Here is a 20,036-nt window from a genome sequence, read left to right as displayed (position 1 = left end):
ATGCCAATGGAGATACCTCATCCTCTCTATTGGTCTCACTCCTTGTAACAAAAGTGTGAAAGCAGTTTTGTCAGTAGGAAAATAAACAGTCTGCCTAATGCCAGAAAATCTGGATTTGGGAAGCCAGCTATTACAGGAGCTGTCTAGGAAGCCACCTGACCAACACCTGGGGAACTTAGATGTTCTAGTTCCCAGTGTTAGAAGGAGAAAGTCATCAATTCTGTGGGAATTGAGCTTATATGAAACACATAAGTGCTTCACAGAAGTGAAAGAAGTGAAAGAAAGATAAACAGGTTATCTTTTCCCAGATAACCTGTTGTCCAGGCAACCTAGATTGAACTCCTAGGGTTATTTTTGGATGACTTTCATCTTTGCAGTATAAATTTCCTATAAGAAGTGTTCAAATTTCCCAGTTTGTCCGGGACAATTATGGTTAGGTGCCTGTTGCTCCGAGTAATTTGTTAATAATGCACCCTTCTGGTGTTTTACTCACTGAATACCATCTGGCCCTAAGCTCAGTCCTTGGAACACAGTAGAACCTCAATAAATATATATGGAATAAATAAATTTTCCAGAAGTTTTATTTTTGCTTTTATCTCAAGTTTTTGATTCATTTTCTAATATCGTTGGATTTCAGGAAAAATAATGGAAAATAAATGAACTAGAAATTAAATCTTATTTCTGTACTGCCACTCATTCATCTAACATTTCTTGAGCATCTACTATGTGACAGGAAGTGTACCAGGTACAGGAAATCATGGACTAGAAAGCAAGAGAGACATATCTACAAAAAAATTACATAACGATGTGACCAATGCTTTAAGAGATAGATACAAAATATACATGTTTGCACAGAGAAGGGACCAAATTCTGCCTGGAATAGTCACAGGCTTGAAAGAGGAGATAACATTTGAGATATGTTTTTTAAAATAAATGGGAGTTCACCTGGCAGGCAAGGTAAAGAAATGGGAATTCCATGCACTACCGAAATAGATGATGATTTATCCACCAACATACCCACAGACTATCCAAGCAAGAAAATAATAAACATACATAATACTTAATTACAGGCTATGCACTGTTTTAAGGTAGCTAGAGTAAGTCACTTAATTTTTAACGCATGAGGTGAGTTCTATTATTGTCCCCATTTTTAAGGAGGAGGAAACCAAGGCTCAGAGATTCTCATAGAGCTAGTAATCAGTTCAGCGAGGATTCTGACCCAGGCACTCTGGCTTCAGAATCCATTGCCTTAACTAAAGACCTCAAAGATCACCTATTGATGACACCTCAATAAATACAAGAAAAAAATGGGGACTTGAGCAGTAATGTTATGTCAGAGACAAGATCTTAGATCCCCTCTCTTTTAGATCACACTGCATCATCTGCTCTGGTTCTTAATGGTCCCTATAAACTCTCAAACCATGGGCTGCACCTCAAACCAACAGGTGTTTTATTGAGAACCCTCTGGGTCCCATTCCCTTCCTTTAACATCACTCCTCATTTATCTATATAACACATTTTATCAATTAGGGATCTGCTACTATGGTAAAATGGAAAAAATCCCAGAAGATAGTAACCTAGGTTTCTTGCATCCTTCCCATAGAAATGCTTTAAGCTAATTATGTGACATTAGGCAAGTGTCTTGATCTTTCTGATCCTCAGGTTGGACATAAATAAAGAGGAGGTACCAGACAGTCAATATGAATGAATGCTTTAAGGACCTGGGTTCTGGAATCAGGCCTAGATTTGAATCTGAGTGTCACTGCTCATTAGCTATGTGATCTTAGGCAAGCTAATCTTCCTAAACTTAAATTTGCTCATCTGTGAAATAGGCATAATAATAGTACCTATCACAGAATTGTTACAGTGATTAAGATAGTGACTATAAAAATGTAAAATGCAGGAGTGTTTTTTAAACATTATCTATTAATAGGGTCACTGCCCTACACATTACCCATACTTAGGATATTTTTATGAAAACTGCTATTCTTTTAATGTAATATTTAATACATATAAAAATACATGTAACATATAGGTAAATTATAAAGCAAACAAAATAAGTACCCATAATCCCACCACCCAACTTAAGTAAAACATCACCAGTGGTACCATGGCACACGAGTGCTTCTTCTCTGTCCTACCCCTTGTTCCGTCCCTCAGCTTCCTATGGTAACTCTTCTTGAATTCTGTATTTATCATTCCTTTTCGAATAGTTCTATCATATAGGTATCTACCCATTAAAATATTGTATACCTGATTTTAACATTTATAAAAACAACATGCTATAACAAATATCCTCTGCAACCAGAGGAACACTGTTTATAAAAGCTATTCCTGTTACAGGATAACTGTAATTCATTTACCCAGCTGTATGATAATCTACTGTGTGAGCATTTATTTATCCATTCTCTGTGGATGAACCTTGGGGTTGTTTGCAGTTTTGTACTGTTAGGTACATTATTGCTATGGACACCTTTGGACCTGTTTCTTGGGCCACATGGGTAAGAGTTTCCTATAGAGTGTACCTTAAAGGTTGAATAACTAGGTGAAATTTCAACAATATCAAAATGATTTCTCAAACAAGGCAAGTTAATCTCCCTCAAAAAGAGGTGCCAATTCACACTCCCCCCACTAGTTTCCATTGGTCGACAACATCCTCCTTCACACTTTGTTCTTTCAAATGTGTTGAAATTCGCTAGCATGGAGGTCTTGAAAGTTCATTGCAGTTTCTGGTTTTCATTTCCTGGATTAATAAGGTTGACCACATTTTAATATATTAATGGATTATATTTCCTTCTCTGTGAAATGCCTGTGTCTTTGACCATTTTTGTACTAAGCTGTCATTTTCTTATTTCTCCATAGGTTTTCATATATTCTAGATCATATTCTTTTTGCTTTGTAGGTCTTTATATGTTCCAGATTGTATTTCAGTTATATTATTTCAAATATCTTCTCTGCCAGTTTGTGACTTGTCATTTTGCTTTCTTTATGGTGATTTCTGGTTTAAAAAAAAGGTTATTTTTAACAGTTAAATTTATCATTCTTTTCTAAATTCAAGTTATTTTTAAAAAAACAAAACTCCACATCCCCAAATTATAAAGCCATTGTCCTATATTTTCTTCCCAAAACATTTTTTTCTAAAGAAGGGGGAAAGTTCCCCCTTAATTTTTACCTCCTATTGTTTATTTATTTAGGCCACCCCACACGACTTGCAGGATCCTAGTTCCCTGACCAGGGATCAAACCCGGGCCCCCAGCAGTGGAAACACCGAGTCCTAACCACTAGACCGCCAGGGAATTCACCTCTTCCAAAATTTTTGTTTTTCCTTTTACTCTTTGAATAACCAAGAATTGACTTTTGCATAAGGTGTAAGGTAGAGATCCAATTTCACTTTTTTCTATTGATTTATGGATGACAAATTTTCCTAGCATCATTTATTGAATAATTTATACTTTACCCAGTGATCTAGAATGCCACTTTCGTCATATATACTTTCCATATATGCATGGTCTGTTTGTGGGTTCTCTATTCTACACCACTGTTCTATTTGTTTATTCCTGCATCCATAGTATACTTAATCACTGTAACGTTACTTTCAAAAAAGAAAACTGTCTTGCCGACTGGCAGAGCAAGCCCCCCATCTCACTCTTCCTCTTCAGGAACATGCTGCCTGGTCTTAGATCTCTGCTCAACAATACATCTTTCGAATCAACTTGTCCAGTTGCCCCAAAACACTTCTGGGAATTTTTGATCTGTAAACATCAACTCGGGGAAGGTTGACATCTTTACACTGTGATGCTTCCAATAAATAAAAATGGTGTACCAATGTGTTTAAGTCTTCTTTTAATGTATTTCAATAAGTTTTATGTCCTCCATAGGAACCACACACCTGGAGACATCTTTCATCTTCTGATGCTCTTGTATACGGCATCTTTTTAAAACTACATTTTCTCTGCTGTTGTTTGCGATTGACTTTGGTATACTGATCTTATTTCCAGCAACACTTAATTACTCATCCATAGATTCTTTTGTATCTTCTATGTAATCAGAGCCTTGTAACTTTCTTCCTTTCCTGTCTTAAAACTTTTTCTTTCCCTTCCTAACTGTGCCCTGATACAACAGATTAGTTCCTCCAAAGAGATACCAGAGAGCTCTCATTCTCTCTCTCTGCCAACGCTCACAAATAAGAGGTCATGTGAGCACACAGTGAGATGGTGGTCACCTATAAGCCAGGAACACAGGCCTCACAAGAAACCATGCTGGTACCCTGACCTTGGGGCTTCCAGCCTCCAGAATAGTGAGAAAATAAATGCCTCTTGTTTACATCTCCTAGCCTATGGTATTTTGTTATAGCAGCCCCAACTAAGACATCCAATGATGCAAATAAAAACTATGTTATACTTAGGATCCGGTTATTTTCCTGTGGGAAATCTGCTCACTCCAGATTATCTAGTCTGCTATACTGCCAGGAGAAGCATAAGGGCAGTACTTCTGTTCTTAAGTGTTCCTTTATTTAACAGGGGGCTGTTAACTCAGGGTCCTCATTAGGGACTTCAAGCAAAATTAAACAATATTTATTTGATGAGTGTGTGTTCATATTCATGCTTTTTAAGGCTAATTGCTAAGGTTTTGTGTGTCTTTGTTCCAATCCCCTCCTCAAATTTAGAATGAGACATAAGTTAAAAGCCCGAAGGACTGTGGGAGCAGAGGTGAGATTTTTCTTCTACTTACAGTGGAAGTCGCCCAAGAGAAAGGCAAGAGTAATGAGTTGATCACGTATATGGAGATAAACGTAAGAATGTGTAAATTCGTAAGGATTAGGTTTAACTGCAAAGCACAAATCAGTGGCTTAAACAAGGTAGAGATTTATTTGTGTCTCCAAAAGAAGTACAGAAGTAGACTGTCCAGGACTGGTATGGTGGTTCCATGGTCATCACGGATCCCAACTTCTTCTGTCTTCCATCCTGAAGATAGTATCATGCTCCAAGACCACTAGTGGAGATTCAGCCACAGAGTCCACATTTCAGACAAGAAAAAGCCAAATGAGGGTTTAGAGAAGCACACAGGATGAGCCTCCCAACAGAGTTAGTTCACTGAAGGAACTTCCCTGGAAACACCAACAAATAAGTTCTGCTTATAGCCCCTTAGCAATCCTTAACTGCAAAGGAGAATAGAAATACAATATTTTAGCTGTTCACACTGTCATCCCCAATAAAATATGGGTTCTGTAAATGTAGAAGGAGTAATAGATATTGGGTATCATATTAACGTTTTTTGGTTTTTGTTTTTTAATGACGTTTCTCATTTTCTGTATTTTACGATGCTTTGACATCTTGGGGCCTGGCAGACCCTGGGAGGGACTTTCCCCACTCCACCCCCAAACGATAGCTGATTCCTAGAAATAGTAAAGGACTTGCCCACGAGCATGCCTTTGATATGCACACCAAGCAACCCTGAGTTCATAGCCCTCATTGGCCTTTCATCAGGCTCCTGAAGTCCAGGACACTACTCCTCTGCCTGAAATCACCCCAGGGCAAGGTACCTGACAACTAGGGACCACCCCTATTACCCACTGCCTGCTGAAATGTATTCAAACTGTCCAATCCTAAACTTGCTCAGCGCTCCTATCCTGTCTCACCCATTCTTTCCCCATGAAAACAACAATAAAAGCTCTGACCCATGCTTTTCCCTTGCTCCTTCTGCCTCCTGACCTACCCTGGTACCTCTCCGTGTGGTGCTGGCATGGTGTGTTGCACGCCCTCCTCTTGAGAACTGTTAAGTAATAAACTCTTCGTTCAAAGGCAGTTGTCTCTGTGTCTGTCATCATACCATTCCTGATTAGAACAAATCCCATGTACATCGTAAAACAGGTAGGCAACTGGAAATCCTTCCCACAATATGGTTTTCCACAACAGGAAGCTGGAATCCTGGCATCATCTGAAAGTTATCTCACAAAAATCTGCTTACAATGTGTCTGGCAGAAGAAAAATAAAATCACTCTTGCCTCAGCATCTCTTCTGAGCGCCAGACTCGTTAACCTTCACCCTCCCAAATATAAGCTAGAAAGTCTACAGTTAAACTATTTTCAAAACTAAACTCAATATCTTCGCTCTTCTCAAATCTGCTGCCACATCCATGTTCCTTAGTCTCTAATAAGACGTCATCATCTACACAGCTGCCCAAGCAGAAGTTTCAAAAGTATCTTCTGGAGTCCCCCGAAGTGGCCTCTGGGATGCTTTCAGGCACCCGGGTAGACCCACGCAGTCCACCAGGGGGGTCACTAGAGGCCACAGAGCTCTAAATTGCGGCCGGACAGCGTGACCAGGAGTAAGTGTAACACACACCGGACGCCAAGACTGAGGACGGATGGGAGGGGAGTGTATGATATTGACATGTTGGAATATTTTGTATACATTGGGTTAAGTAAAAGTATTAAAATTTAGAAAAAAAAATTATCTTCTGATTGCCTTTTCTCTTACCACCAACACCTGTTCTGTCACCACTAGGTGCTGGACAGGAGCTATGCGTCCTCGGTTGTCTCCAACCCAGAGCCTAGCACAGGATCTGGCACATACTTGGTACACGACGAATGAGTCGATGTGAATCCTAAACATCCCTCGTGTCACCTCTCATCCCCACTTTATTAACCTTTCCAGGCTTATTCAGTAGCTTCCTAACTACCGCCAGGCTTTGCTCCTTCTAACCCTTCAACTGTCTTCACAGTTCTTTCTAAAGCACAATTCTGATAAGATGTCGCTGTTTTAAAACCTTCTATGGATCCCCATTGCCAAAGTCCTCTGCAAGCTTTCAACACCCTTTACAATCTAGCCTCAAATACCTTTCGTGTTTTATCTTCGAATGCTTCGTATACTTTTAAGTTTCTGGACCTTCGTTCGTGCCGTTTCCTCTGCTGAAAACTAACCTAACTATTCTCTTCTGCGCCCCGCTGGACTCTGTTTCTACCGTGACTAGAGTGTCTCTCCCATCGTATCACACTTGCCTACACAACTCCTGCTTTTACCTCCCCCATTCAACCTGCACCACCCTACACTGCGAGTCCCTTCAGTGCAGGAGTCCTGTTATATTCACCGCTACATCCACACTGTACGGCTGCATGGCATATAGCAGGTGCCCACATGGCCTCTGAGTGTAAAAAAGATGCCCAGGTTAATAGTAAACAGCCATAGAAGATTAACAACAAACCAAAGAAAAAAAATGACCAAAGTGGAATACGTGCTCAGTAATCCACGGACATTAATAACTCAACAAAAAAAGGTCGAGTACAATAAACTGAAATTAAAATGCTCTCCTAAGTATCTCCTGAGACTTGGTGAGATGGGCATGGTGACTGAGAGATACACCTTGTTTAAAATAACTGCAACAGCAGTAACAATAGCCAGCATGTATTGAGCACTTGATTCAGTTACTATGTGCTAAGTAAGTTACATGTATTACTTACTGTGTTCTTCACAGTAGGCCTATAAAAGTACAACTACTATTATCCCTGTTTTATTCACAGGAAAACAAAACAACAAAAATCAAAGGCATGGAAAGTTAAGAAACACACCAGAGTTCACCCAGCTGCTCTTGAGTAAAGCAAAAATTCAAATGCAGGCTTTCTGACTGCACAGCCTTAAGTGAACTATTATGACAGACCACCATTTTCCCAAATGACTGGTACAGCAGAAAAACTAAAAAATGTCAAGATGTACACTTATTTGGACAAATAGGACCCTAAGGTCCAAAGCATGGCAGAGAGCTAATGGATGAAGGGTAAAGAGAGAAAAAGAAAAATTTCAGTATTGTGGATGCATGACTCTGACAGCCGAAAAGGCTACACATCAGCCTATCACAGACTGTGGGACTAGCACAGGGGCCAAGTATAGTAGTTTTGAGAGGGGACTTCAATGCTGTTGGTGCCTACCAAAAGCCTCACTCTCTAAAAAGTTCAACTGAACAACACACATTTACAAAGTCCTAAACTGTCACTGTGCTCGGCCGAGCTGGACAAAGGCAAAAGGGTAGTCTGAGTAAAAGACAACACTGCCTTCAAGAAGTACACGATATCTTTCGGGAACAATGAGAAACTACCACTAATTTCCCCTAAATGAGCTGCAAAGGTTAGACTGAAACGCAGTTGGCAATGACAAGTAATCCCCAAAACAGCCACAGAACCATGTCTTTGGTGTTTTCAGATGTCTTTGGACTGATCAATCTGTCCGATTTTCAAGAAATGGATGACTCTCTGAGAACTGCACCTCGCAGCAAATAGTGGATCTTATCTGGGCTGGTCTTTAAAGTCAGCCATTCTGGGTTGTGTACGTTTATTAAGAGAATACAAGAAAAAAAAAAAGAAATGAAGTGTTTAAGCATGAGATGTTATGATACAGATAATGCGGGAAAAAAATGCATGAAAGAATATCTTGTTCACCTCTAGCACATGAAGTGATACTAGCTTAACATGAATGAGGAGAGCAAGCCTGGCTTGGAAATAATGGAAAGATTTTTTTTCCCCAAAAATGTAAAGAGCTTTATTTACTTCTTCTTATAAAGGTAATACATACTCAATGCTAAAAAAAAAAAAAAAAAAAATTACAAAATTGTAAAAAATAAGGAAAATCATACATAATCTTCTCAGAGATCATCAGAGCATTTTGATTTTTCTCCTTCCAGACTCTTCTAAGTATATATTTATATCAATTACTTTTTTTCAAATATGGGAGTAACACCACACATGCTGTTTGATACTTTTGCTCCCACACTTCCATGTATCATACTCATCTTTCTACCTAACCCAGAATCCCAAAATCAAAGTCACAGGGCAGTTTTCTGCAGGTACATTCCCTGACACCGTAAGAACATGAAAAAAGGAAATGCAGGACTCAAAACTTGGACTAGAAGACCCCTACGGTCTGTTACTGCTATCAGATTCCACAGGTCTACTCTGAGACTAGGCTCGGAACAGTAGAAAGTTTCTCAGGAGACCGGGCTGCCTGCGGGGGGAGGGCAGAGTTTATGCTCCCACAGCCTGCCTGGTTGTGGACCCCGGGTCTGCAGTATCACACGCACGCTGAGGCCTCTGCACTGAACACCTGACTCTGAAAGCCCTGCTGCCCAGCCTCAGAGCCTCTCAAGCAATCTCCAGTGGGAGTCTGCAGAAGAGCCCCTCGGCTCGCGGGGATCCTGGAGGACACACTCTTCTTCTGCCCCTGCACCCTGGACTCAGAATCGCTTGAGGTTGGTAATTAAGCAGTTTTGTTCACCATGTCACTTTCCCAAAGCACAGATTCATCACTCAGTTTAAACAGGAATACTAATCCGCATTAACTTCTCACAACTTTGAAGGAGCATAAAAGTACCTTTGCTGAGGAAAAAAATTAAAAGTTGCCCAAAAGACAAATTTTATCTACTTTACAATTTTGCTTAAGGAATGTGGCGTAAAGGAGTGAGGACTACGTCACCAGTTTTAATGTGGGAACTCAAGAGAGCAGACTTAATGTGCTGACTAATGGTCCCAGGTACAGGAAAAAAAGAAAAAGATGGTTGAAAAAAAAAATTTTAATTTAAAAATAAATAAAGATAGCTGATATGAGGAAACAGTAATTAATTTTCTACTGTTCCTGGGCGAAAGAAAGGATAAAGCTAAGGAACTCCATTTTTCCTTAAACAAGCTGTGAGTACAAAATGCTGCTGATGTGTGCAGAAAATACCTTAAAACAAAAAGTCAAGTGTCCATAAAATAGCATGTGAATTCTGAACCTGTTAAAGTCCAGCAGGGTCTAAGCTACAGTTAGCACCACACTCTCTCAGGCAGAGGGGAGAGGACATGTAGAAGTAAAAGATGCATTAAAAAACTGAGTTTGTTTTATGTAATCTTTACTAGTAAATTACTAGTACTCTGTCAGAATCTTATAATAAAGGTAACTGTGCATACACAATTGTACACAGTATGTACAACAAGAGACCATGTAGAAAAATAAGAGGAAAATGTTATACCTGGGGTGCTAACCTAGAGAGGCAGGGACTCCCCTGAGAGTCTGTATGAGACTAAAAGGACACAGAATGGGGTTTAGAAAGATAGAAAATAGTGAAACCAGAGCCTATGTCATCACCTGGAGATGGACTACTTCATCCCTAGTTATACTTTAGGTCTTTACTGCTAGTAAACTCTGTTTCACAAATGCTACTAGTGAAATTGTCCAAAAACAGAAGACGTGAATAATGTAGGTTCATCTTGAAGCTATTTAGATTAGATATTAACCACTGTTCAGCAAGCCCCTACAATTTAGGCTAAAGCTTAATATCCCGTTGGGATCATTCATGTGTCAACATTTATTGCCTATTCTGTGCCAAGCAATGGTTAAGACGCAGGTACATAAAGAAGATACAGTTCTTGCCTTCTAGTCTATAAACCAAACAGATAAGGAAATCAGTATTTACAACCATGGGATACATGTATGACGTACAGCAATGCTCAATAAACACTGAGTAGCTAAATCAACACTATAATAGAAGTGTGCACAAAAAGGGGGGGGGGGGGCTTCCGAAAGGACAGTTATCCCTCTGCCATAACACGGATGACCCTAACAGTTCACTATCTTGTATACTTATACACAGAAACTGTCTCTTAAAGAATAAAAAACTAGTGAATACCATAACATACAGGAGCTACCAAGGTTCATGACACGAAAAGGGGAAGGAGAACAGCAGTCAGGAAAAATATTATCACTCATTTTACATAGAGTATTTTAATTCTTGTCTTCAGAAACTATAAAGACTATCAAGATTTGGAAACGAGACTGTACCAAACAATGGCCAAAGAAGAATCGTCCATTCTATGCCTTCTCTTTCGTCTGGTCACTCAGAAATATGATGTTATCTGTAAAGAAGCCAAAGCATAAATGTTATTTTCAGAATGCTTCCTCCATCTCATTTAATCATTCCCGTCTACCACATACATATTTTAGTGCTATTCACTGAAAAGACTTTAGACAAATTCTCAAAATATTATGTTCTTGCTATATTGCTTGCTATGTCCTTGAGAGGTATATACAATAGGCATAATGGAGCTAAAAGCTGGGCTTCAACTGTTTATCAACAGCTCAGACCTTGTGAGAAAAGGTGGGATACTTCTCATCTTCCCTGAAGATAGCTAAGGTCTTCTCAGTGATAACTTTCTACAGAAGAGCTAGTCACAAATTCTGATGCTTGCAGTGCTCAGACAGATGCCATTAAACCGGGGAGCACATCCTCACAGAGAAAAGGATCCCGGCAACACAGTCCACAGGCTGGAGGGATGGAGGAAGGACAGGGTTCAACAAATGGCCCCAGCGCACAGACAGACTTATTTATGTTTTTTAAGTCTGAACACTTATACAGAACACATTTTATTTTTAAATTTTAAAACCGAATGAGTTTTATATATTCACTCTTGAGAAAATTTTTACTATCAGTATTTCAGAGAACATTTTTATCCAAAAACATCAGACATTGCTCTTAAAATATTGTGCAGAAAGAGTTAGTTTAGGACAAGCAAAGGAAAAGAAGTAGTATCTCCCGTATAACACCGAAAGATCTACATTCTTAAAACTTCAGAATTATTCAAAAACGGTTGTTATACAGTAATTGAATATTTGTTGACGACTGTAGTCTTCTAAAACTAGAATGTTTTGGAACAGAATGGTTAGTATAAGAGATTATCAGAATTGACATCACTGTGTAAAAAAGACAAGCGTGCCACCTGCTGGTGGTTATTTTTAAGCTACATTGATCCAAAGGAGAAAAAAATATGGCCTATAAAACAGATAAGCCAAATTAAAACTCTATTCTCTTCCATTCTAATGTCACTAAAGACCTGTTCAATTTTACTATTAGCCATAAACCTATGTTAACTGCTTAAGCATTCATGCTAGTGAATACTGGTGACAAGAAAAAAAAAAAAGGCTGATAATTTGAAATGCTTCTGTTTGGCCTGGTTTATAACAATTCAAAATCTGCCCTCACAATAGGTTTACAGTTTACAGTGGAATATGAAAGTGTTGAATGCTTCATAAATACATGATCAATAGATTTTAAACTGTCAATTATTTTATGAGAAAGCTTCATCTTCCACTGCTGAAATCACAGGGGTAGTTCTATACCATATACAGGTCTAGAAAAAAATTTTTGAATAGGTAGATATGTCTGGAGGCTTGACCCAAGGAGGAACAGGGCAGGCAGGAAGTAATTTACTGTCACAACACTCAAGAATTATGAAAGCAAACCAGTCAGAAAAAACCTCATCTAAGTTATCAAGGTCAGTATACTTTCAAAGAAACCAGTAAGAAAATATACGATTATTATTTACAACAAATTATAATTTATCCATATGGCACAGTAGTTAAGACAAACTCTGGAGCAAGTGAAAAGAGAAAGATAAGAGAAAAATCTGTCAATTAGGAGACTTAAGTTGTCAGACTTTTCGCCTCCAGAATTGTGCGAAAATTCATTTCTGTTGTTTATAAAAAGAAAATAAGAGACACTTAAGATACATATAAACCATGTAATATGATGTATGGACTGGTATTTATGAAGCAGTCAAAGAAATTTCAATACTATGACATCTGGTAAAAAAATTTAACAATAATTTCTTAATATTAGGTGTGATAATAGCACTATAGTTATGTTTTAAAAAGGAATCTATCTTTCAGAGATACCTACTGAAATATTTATGGATGATATAATGTCTGAGATTCCCTCAAAATAATCCAGGTGGGGGAAAAGGGGGCTGGGTCATAGATGAAATAATATTGGCCATCTGTTGATAACTGTTAAAGCTGCATGATGGGAGTTTTCGTTTCTTACTATTCTCTCTCCTTTTGTGTATGTTTGACATTTTCCATAATAAAAAAATTAATTTTTAAATGATATCTAATTTGGGCATACCTCAGAAGTTCATAAATATTGAGATAATACTATAATAAAAGTTCTTTTATTCCCATCTACTTATTTATCAAAACAAGGTTTCTCAGTTTTTATATTGATAAAAAACAAGAAAACAGAATGAATAGTTTTTTAGCAATTTATCCAAAAGGCAAAAAATGCATCATCTATCTCATTAAGATACATTTTCAATAAAATTTTAGTTTGTATACATATATACTAAAGTTGTTTTGGTCAATTATGTTCTAAAAACAACTGTAATGATAACCCAATTCAAGGAGAAACCTAACATTTAGAGCTCTACTGTTGCAGAATTTTTTTTAATATTTTTAAATTTCTATTTATGCATGTACTTTTGTTACAGTTAATTGAATGAATGACAAGAGTCTTGACTATACAATATATTAAGGTACACTTCTGAGGAGAAAATGAAATTGAAAAACAAGTTCAGAGAAAAGGGAATAATGTAAAATTTCCAAATGTTGAGGAGTTTGTATCTTTTTTAATGATGATGGATACCAAATAGCTATAATATCTAGATCCATTAATACCTTTAAGAGTAACATAATTTTATATTAAAAAAATTTAATGTCAACTTAAACATGTCCAAAGGGGTATATTATTTTCAAAATTCTTGTAGAATTTTCAGAAAAGTTTAAAACTCTGTTCTAGAGCATATCTTCTTAACCTCCTGAAGCTTCCATGTGTCCATCTTTTCTATGTTGTTTTGTATTTTGTTTAATGAGAACAAAAGGAATTTAAAACAAAATCATCATGTTAAGTACCAAACAGGTTCTGAACAAATCTGCACAAATGTCTAACGCCACTCACTTTAGTATAACTCTGCCTCGACACATGCTTTTCCCTGTTTAGGCCATGTCCTTCAAAAACACTAAAGGTTTTCTAAGTCCAAATAGTAAGTACTGGCATAGACAGTTCAACTGATAAGTTACTTGTGAACTAAAACTGAGTACAGAGATAATTTTCTAAAGGAAGAGATAAATGTAGAAACCTGGAGCAAGCCCACAAACCTCACTTGGAATTCTCCTGGTGAAGGCCTTACAATCTCATTGGCATCAGTACTAACAGCCTCAGGTAAAGTTACAACATAGCCAAGCTTTCAAAAACGGAAAGGAGAAAAAAAACCAAAACAGAATAGCTATTATCACAAGAGCCTTACCAGCTATAATTGTTGTTGCTTGTCGTCTCACATTATTTTTATCCATATATTCACCATAGTCTACTTTCCCTTCCACATAAATTCGAGACCTGATATGAATAAAATTTACAGTTTTTAGTCTGGAGATTCTAATGTACTTTACAGGAGAGAGTCAGGTTAGAGAGGGTAAGTATACATTAAGGATGAAACAGATAATCATACAGAACCTCATTTTTGCTCCCACTTCTCATAATTCAGAATTAAGAGTACTGAAACAGAGAGTTCCCTTGTGGCCTAGTGGATTCCTAAGGAATGCTAGCTCTAGGATTCCAGGCTTTCACTGCCAGGGCCCAGGTTCAATCCCTGGTCAGGGAACTGAGATCCCACAAGCCACGTGGTACAGCCAAAAAGAAAAAGTAGTGAAACAGAATGTGCACAGACTTGCCACACCTAGGAAAAAAGACAATGTTTTCATCCTTGAGCTAACTGTGGTCCTTATGAAAGTTAAAACAAAACAAAACAAAAAAAAAAACTGTTCAAAATTTTAAGTCAAAATTAAAAAAAAAAAAGCAACCTTAAGACCATGAAGAGCAACCTAGTGGCATCCTTTAAATCTCTATGGTTAATTTCCAATGTGTTATTTTCTGTCACCGCTGATTTTGGATTCTCTAACAGATTTGTTGATTTTTTCATTTATTTTTTAGTTAGTTCCTTTCTATATTAAGGTTCATAAACTTACTCTCAAAAGACTTAGATTACTAAAATGCAAAATTTTCAGCTTTAGTATTTCACTCAGAGTTAATTACTAAGACTATGCTGCACTCTCTAGAAGGCTGAACTAGAAGACAACTGTAACTCTGATTTCAAAGAGTAGAAAATGGCCATAATGACACCAATTTTCAGAGTCTAACACCACCAAAAATGTACAATACAGAACATAGACAAGACTGGTAAAATGACTGGGTGCCAAAGGGAACAGTCACACAGATTCATCAATCAGTAGGTGAAATTGCATATAGACATTTTCCTTGAAATTTCCTGTGTTTATATGTGTATATATGCACATATCATACAGACGTGACAACGGAGGTATATATGAAGAAAAGGTATGCACTTATTTTAAAAAAATAGAAATTTTAGTTACTGCTGAAATTATTTTACATGAAATGTTTTATTTCTATAAAACAAGTACATTTCTAAACATACTATGACTACAACTGCTGTTAAACACATCCTCTTGTCCTTCTGTGGGTTTGGAAAAGATACTTTTTATACATAATCAATCCAAGCATTCCAAAAGGGAACTACTAAGTTTACATAAAATTATCAAATATGAAATAACTGCTGTGAATATTACCATAATACCTCACTGGGTCAGGCTTCTGACATTCCAGACCCTCTGTTAGGCCATCGTGTGATGCCAAGAGGCAAGACATCTGCCTTCAGGATTGCTGGCCATGGAGACACTTGCTCACATGGTACTCAGTACCCTTTGCCTTCTCTCTTACCTCATCAGCTCCATTTAAGTACACATCCTCTTTGCCCTAAAGTATAAGTTCTTAAAAGGCTAAACCATGTTAAAACCTTTAAATTAGTCACACATGGCAATGCGCTATGTTTATAGTATTAAGCATTGCATGAATACCTCTTGGGTTAACACAGAGTAATTAGTGGTACTACATAAATAAAGGCGCTACGCAGTCCATAAGAACACGTTACCAGTTTCTTAAACCAGTGGTCCCCAACCTTTCTGGCACCAGGGACCGGTTTCGTGGAGACAATTTTTCCCTGGACGGGGGTGGAGGGGGGGGTGGGGGGGTGGCTCGGGCGGTAACGCGGGCCATGGGTGGCGGCAGGTGAAGCTTCGCTGCTCGCCCACCGCTCACCTCCCGCTGTGCGGCCCAGGGCCTAACAGGCCGTGGACCAGGACCGGTCCGTGGCCTGGAGGTTGGGGACCCCTGTTTTAAACCATTCAATCTGTAAGATCCTTCCTTCCTCAACTTACCCCTTTTTCACATACTGATATGCCACATCTCTCAGGCCTGGTCGGAATACTGAAATTCTGTGCCACGTTGTCTTTTGACTGACATCACCTAAATCACAATAGGGAATGTGGTTACAAATGCAAAAGACAAGTGCCAAAGGACAACATGTCCCAGCAAAACCAATCCACGATTTCTAAAAGAGCAGAACAGAATTAGAGAAGGTCTTTTCTAAAAGTATCTAATTAGGTAATTCACAATAAATAATACCTATTTACTGCTGATAAAATTAAGAGCCCAGGCTTTTGTACTCACCTATTTGGTGTGTTTCATTTTCCCCTGATCGCCACATCTCATTTGTTGCTAGAGAAAATATTGTGACTGGGTTTTTTCCTTCTACCTGTCTCATGACAGGGTCCTGACCTACTCGACCAAGTAACTGCACACGATTCAGAGCTGAAAGGCAATGTGTAGATAAAACGAGACTGAGAGAAATGTCTAGGGAGGAACAGCTACAAACACTACTCCAACTTCAGTCTTGGCATTAAGCAAAACCCAAGTTCTAGAAGGTTTGAAAGTAAGTTGAAGGGGAAAATAGACAGAGGTTGGGAGGGAAAAAGGATTGGCAAGAAAGGAGAAAATATGCAGAGGAAGTAGCCCCACAAAACAAACGTTAAGCTCTTTATCTAAATTCTTCTTTTAAATACCTAAAGAAACTTCTTTAAACTGTCTGTAGAGTTAAAAGAACAAATCTGAATATCTTTATAAACACAAGGGACTATTTCTGTGAAACAACAGCTTTCACAAACATTCACTTCTTCAGCCAAATACCACATACCCTTGGAAGACTTAGATAACCAAATAGGACTCAAGGAAATTCTTTGGCAGGAAAGTGACAAGAGTGAGTAAAAACTGACTGGTAAAGGAAGAAGGGCCCAATTTACAGGAGCCCTGCAGCCTGATGGGGCAAGGCCAAGATCTGAGAGGCAAATGTGAGTAAAGAGCGTGACGATTAATAGATTATAACCCAACGAATACACCTCTTGTGCAACACTGAGAATATTAGCATACTGCTATAAATAACACGCTTTAAACTTGGAAATCAGCTGCTACTTACATCTTTCGAGAACCAAACTGCCAGCTATTTCAGACTCATGTCTCACAAACTGATGAAGGACCTAAAGTGGAACAAATAAGTAAAACAGCTTTAATCCGGGGGGAAAGGCAAATACCAACAGAAGACCCAGTCACACGTGGTTACCATCTAGTCAGCAGCTCCTATGGCACACATCCACCCAAGACAAGAGGTGTGCCCATCACACAGAGCCAGGAGGACTATGCAAACACTTAAGCCTACTGCAGAAGCCCACAGGCACACAGGAGGTACTACACAGTATACCCAAGAGAGTTCATTTACAGTCCTCTCCCGCTTCTTTGGTGGCAATCTTCCTGATTACGGTGCCTCTGTGTTTGTACACAAAAGGTAAATAAATACATGTTGGAAAAAGTCATGCTTTTGACAGACCAAAAAAAAAGTCTAAGATAAACAAACATGACTCTTTGATAAAGTGCAAAGATATGCCTGCCCAAATCGGTCTGTCAGACAAAGGGAATCACTGCCATGTAACAGCAGCACTCGATAACAACAGCTATCATTGCTGAGTACCCGCTAACTGCTTTACCTCTCATCCATTATTCCTCAGACTAAATCTATAAACTATGTAAAATTACCACCACTTTATAGAAGAGAAAAATGAAGTTCAAAGAGACAGAGTAACTTGCCTAAAATCCTACAGGAAGTAAGTGGCAAGTCACGCCGAGATCCCAGGGCCGTCTGACCCCAAGGCTGCTGCTTTTCCCACTGCCCTCTGCTGCCTCTTTAAGGACATTCTGTGTAAGGGCTACTGCAAAGATATGAGGACACATCACTGGGAACATCACTGGGTTCAGAGACCTAACCATTACATCAGAGAAACATGTGTCAAGTGGTGGCACTGTTAATAAGCGACCAATTAAAACAATACCCACTCCAGGGGTGGTACTTCTGGCTATGGAATCCTGGCGCTATGTTTGGGAGCAGAGAGTGGGTAAGAAAATAAAAATGTGAGTTACAACATATTAAAGATGAAACTGCTAACTGCTACCTGTGTCATGATTCCAGAAAGGTGCTCATCTGAGTGCTCACATGAGCCAGAGCTCCTAAGTTTCATGGGACAACAGTCTGCCTCATTGGGGGCACACAAAACTCAAGACCTACCGGAGGAGCGGAAATGGGGAAAGAATTAATTTAACTGGGATACTTTTTTAAATTAAACATTTTACTCTTTTATACACAGCTTTAAAGATATCGTAACACTGTAGAATCGTGTATTAAGACAGGAATAGCTTTTCCATGCTTCACATTTCAACACATGAAAAAGTATACGTTTCAAAAGTACGTATAAGTTAGTACGGATCCAAGAATATAGGGCCAACTCTACAGCAGAGCGGGGGAAATAGGAACAGGTTTCACAGAGGAATTGCTTCTTCCTTATCTTCACAAGATGAGTGCGAGAGGGGTTCTAAAGGAGAATCTATAGCACTTGGTGCCCAGATGAGCTTAAGCAAGCAAAACGCGGTCTAGGCTGGCTCAAGGCTGGCGAGGCTGACTGAGGAGATCAGGGGAGGAGTCTGACTGGGTGACATGAGGAGCAATCCTGGACCTGGTAAACGTGTGGTGATGCTGAGACCTCACCTGCTCTCCTCAGCACAAGGAGGCAGGGCGGGGTGGGGGGCAGCTGACAACACATGAGGCACGTGGTCAGAAAAGAAACCACCTGTCTTATTAAAAATATAATAATTTTAAAAAGCTGGAACAACGGTTCTCATAGTCTGCAGATCAACAACGACCTTCAATGCTCTCTAACTGATCTACGTGCAAGTAGCACGTGTTTTTAAAAGTAATTATTCCCATTATACATGTGAACACACTAGAGAAGTTTCGTTTTGCTTTAGTGAACATTATTTACCCAAGTAAAATCTGTCCCCAGCCCTCATGTCAAATAAGTACACCAGGGTGTGTGGGCTCAAAGGACTTTTGCCTCTGCAGGCAAAAGCCTAAAGAAATTTGATCACTATGCCTTATAGTAACACATCCCAACACTAATACGAAGAAGTGATTACCTGCACTGCAGGTCTTCGAAACATGGCTTCTATTTCCTTTTCTTACAATCTAACCTTTAATCTTTTCCTGAAGAAAAAAGAGATCAATTAAGTCCTACAGCAAGAATATGAATTCACTGAGTCCTAAGTGCCTAACTGCAGCCACGACTTTTACGCAACCCACCTTTAGACCGTATCGCATCAACAGCCCTGCACAGGGGACGGGAAGGACTCCCTTCTGCTCCCAGAAAGCCCCTCTCGCACTTTCATGCCTCTCTGATCCCCCTTAACTTCCTCCTCCTCCAACCCACACCAAAAAATCCTGATTCTATTCCCATTTCCGTTCCACTGTCTTCTCAAATTTTATTAAAATGCAAGTTCCCTTCGGGCAGGGACTTCTGTCGGACTTATTCACTGTTACACCCAATAACCCTAAAAGTTCCTAAGACATAGTAAGGGCTCAATAAATATTAAAATGTTAGCACGGGGCTTCAATCTGAAACGTGTGGCCGTAAAAACTACCGCCTCCAGCCCCGTCACCAAAGACCAAGGAGATCCCTGGGCTTCGCCGCCTCACCGCCGAGATGTGCGGGCGCCCCTTCTCCAAGATGACGCTCCCAACCAACAACGTAAAGGAATTGAGAGGGGCGACGAAACCACGGAGTCCTCTGCGCGAGGGAGAAGACAAGGTCCACACACCGACACAGTACCGCCTCCAGGACCTATGCAAAACCTTCCGCCCCTTCTCCCTCCCTCACCTGAAGCTCAGGCTCCGACAGCTTCCAGGCAGGAACTCATTTCCGGTTGCTGCTGGGACGCAAGACTCGCGAGAA

At 39.2% G+C, this 20,036-nt stretch overlaps 1 protein-coding gene across 3 annotated transcripts; it reads right to left on the bottom strand.

Moving 5' to 3' along the window:
- Positions 1 to 10,729: 10,729 nt before the first annotated feature.
- Positions 10,730 to 20,036, bottom strand: SSBP1 (single stranded DNA binding protein 1). Of its 3 annotated transcripts, none has more exons than XM_004322959.4 (7): positions 19,962 to 20,036; positions 19,225 to 19,291; positions 17,180 to 17,240; positions 16,378 to 16,518; positions 16,086 to 16,173; positions 14,102 to 14,190; positions 10,730 to 10,879 (listed from the first exon to the last, which is right to left on the bottom strand). In XM_004322959.4, the coding sequence occupies exons 2-7, from the start codon at positions 19,246 to 19,248 to the stop codon at positions 10,836 to 10,838; spliced, it is 447 nt and encodes a 148-aa protein (XP_004323007.1). In that variant the 5' UTR covers positions 19,249 to 19,291; positions 19,962 to 20,036; the 3' UTR covers positions 10,730 to 10,835. The 3 variants fall into 3 exon arrangements, with proteins under 3 accessions (XP_004323007.1, XP_019789409.1, XP_019789408.1); XM_019933850.3 differs by lacking the exon at positions 19,962 to 20,036 and adding an exon at positions 19,781 to 19,953; XM_019933849.3 differs by lacking the exon at positions 19,962 to 20,036 and adding an exon at positions 18,207 to 18,315 and having other exon boundaries at positions 19,225 to 19,267.

The sequence above is a fragment of the Tursiops truncatus genome, chromosome 9 (genome assembly GCF_011762595.2).
Source record: "Tursiops truncatus isolate mTurTru1 chromosome 9, mTurTru1.mat.Y, whole genome shotgun sequence".
In the NCBI taxonomy this organism is placed as follows: domain Eukaryota; kingdom Metazoa; phylum Chordata; class Mammalia; order Artiodactyla; family Delphinidae; genus Tursiops; species Tursiops truncatus.
The sequence above is the reverse complement of the archived record's forward strand: the minus strand, read 5'-3'. Positions and strand labels throughout refer to the sequence as shown.

Bases quoted from the DNA above. Each gene is read 5' to 3' on its own strand.
- SSBP1 (XM_019933849.3), bottom strand. From the start codon at position 18,272: ATGAAACTTAGGAGCTCTGGCTCATGTGAGCACTCAGATGAGCACCTT. The intron at 16,174-16,377 runs GTGAGTACAAAA...ATTGTGATTTAG, and splicing joins AAATGAAACACACCAAATAG to GTGATGTCAGTCAAAAGACA. The intron at 10,880-14,101 runs GTAAGGCTCTTG...GCTTCTTTACAG, and splicing joins AGCAACAACAATTATAGCTG to ATAACATCATATTTCTGAGT.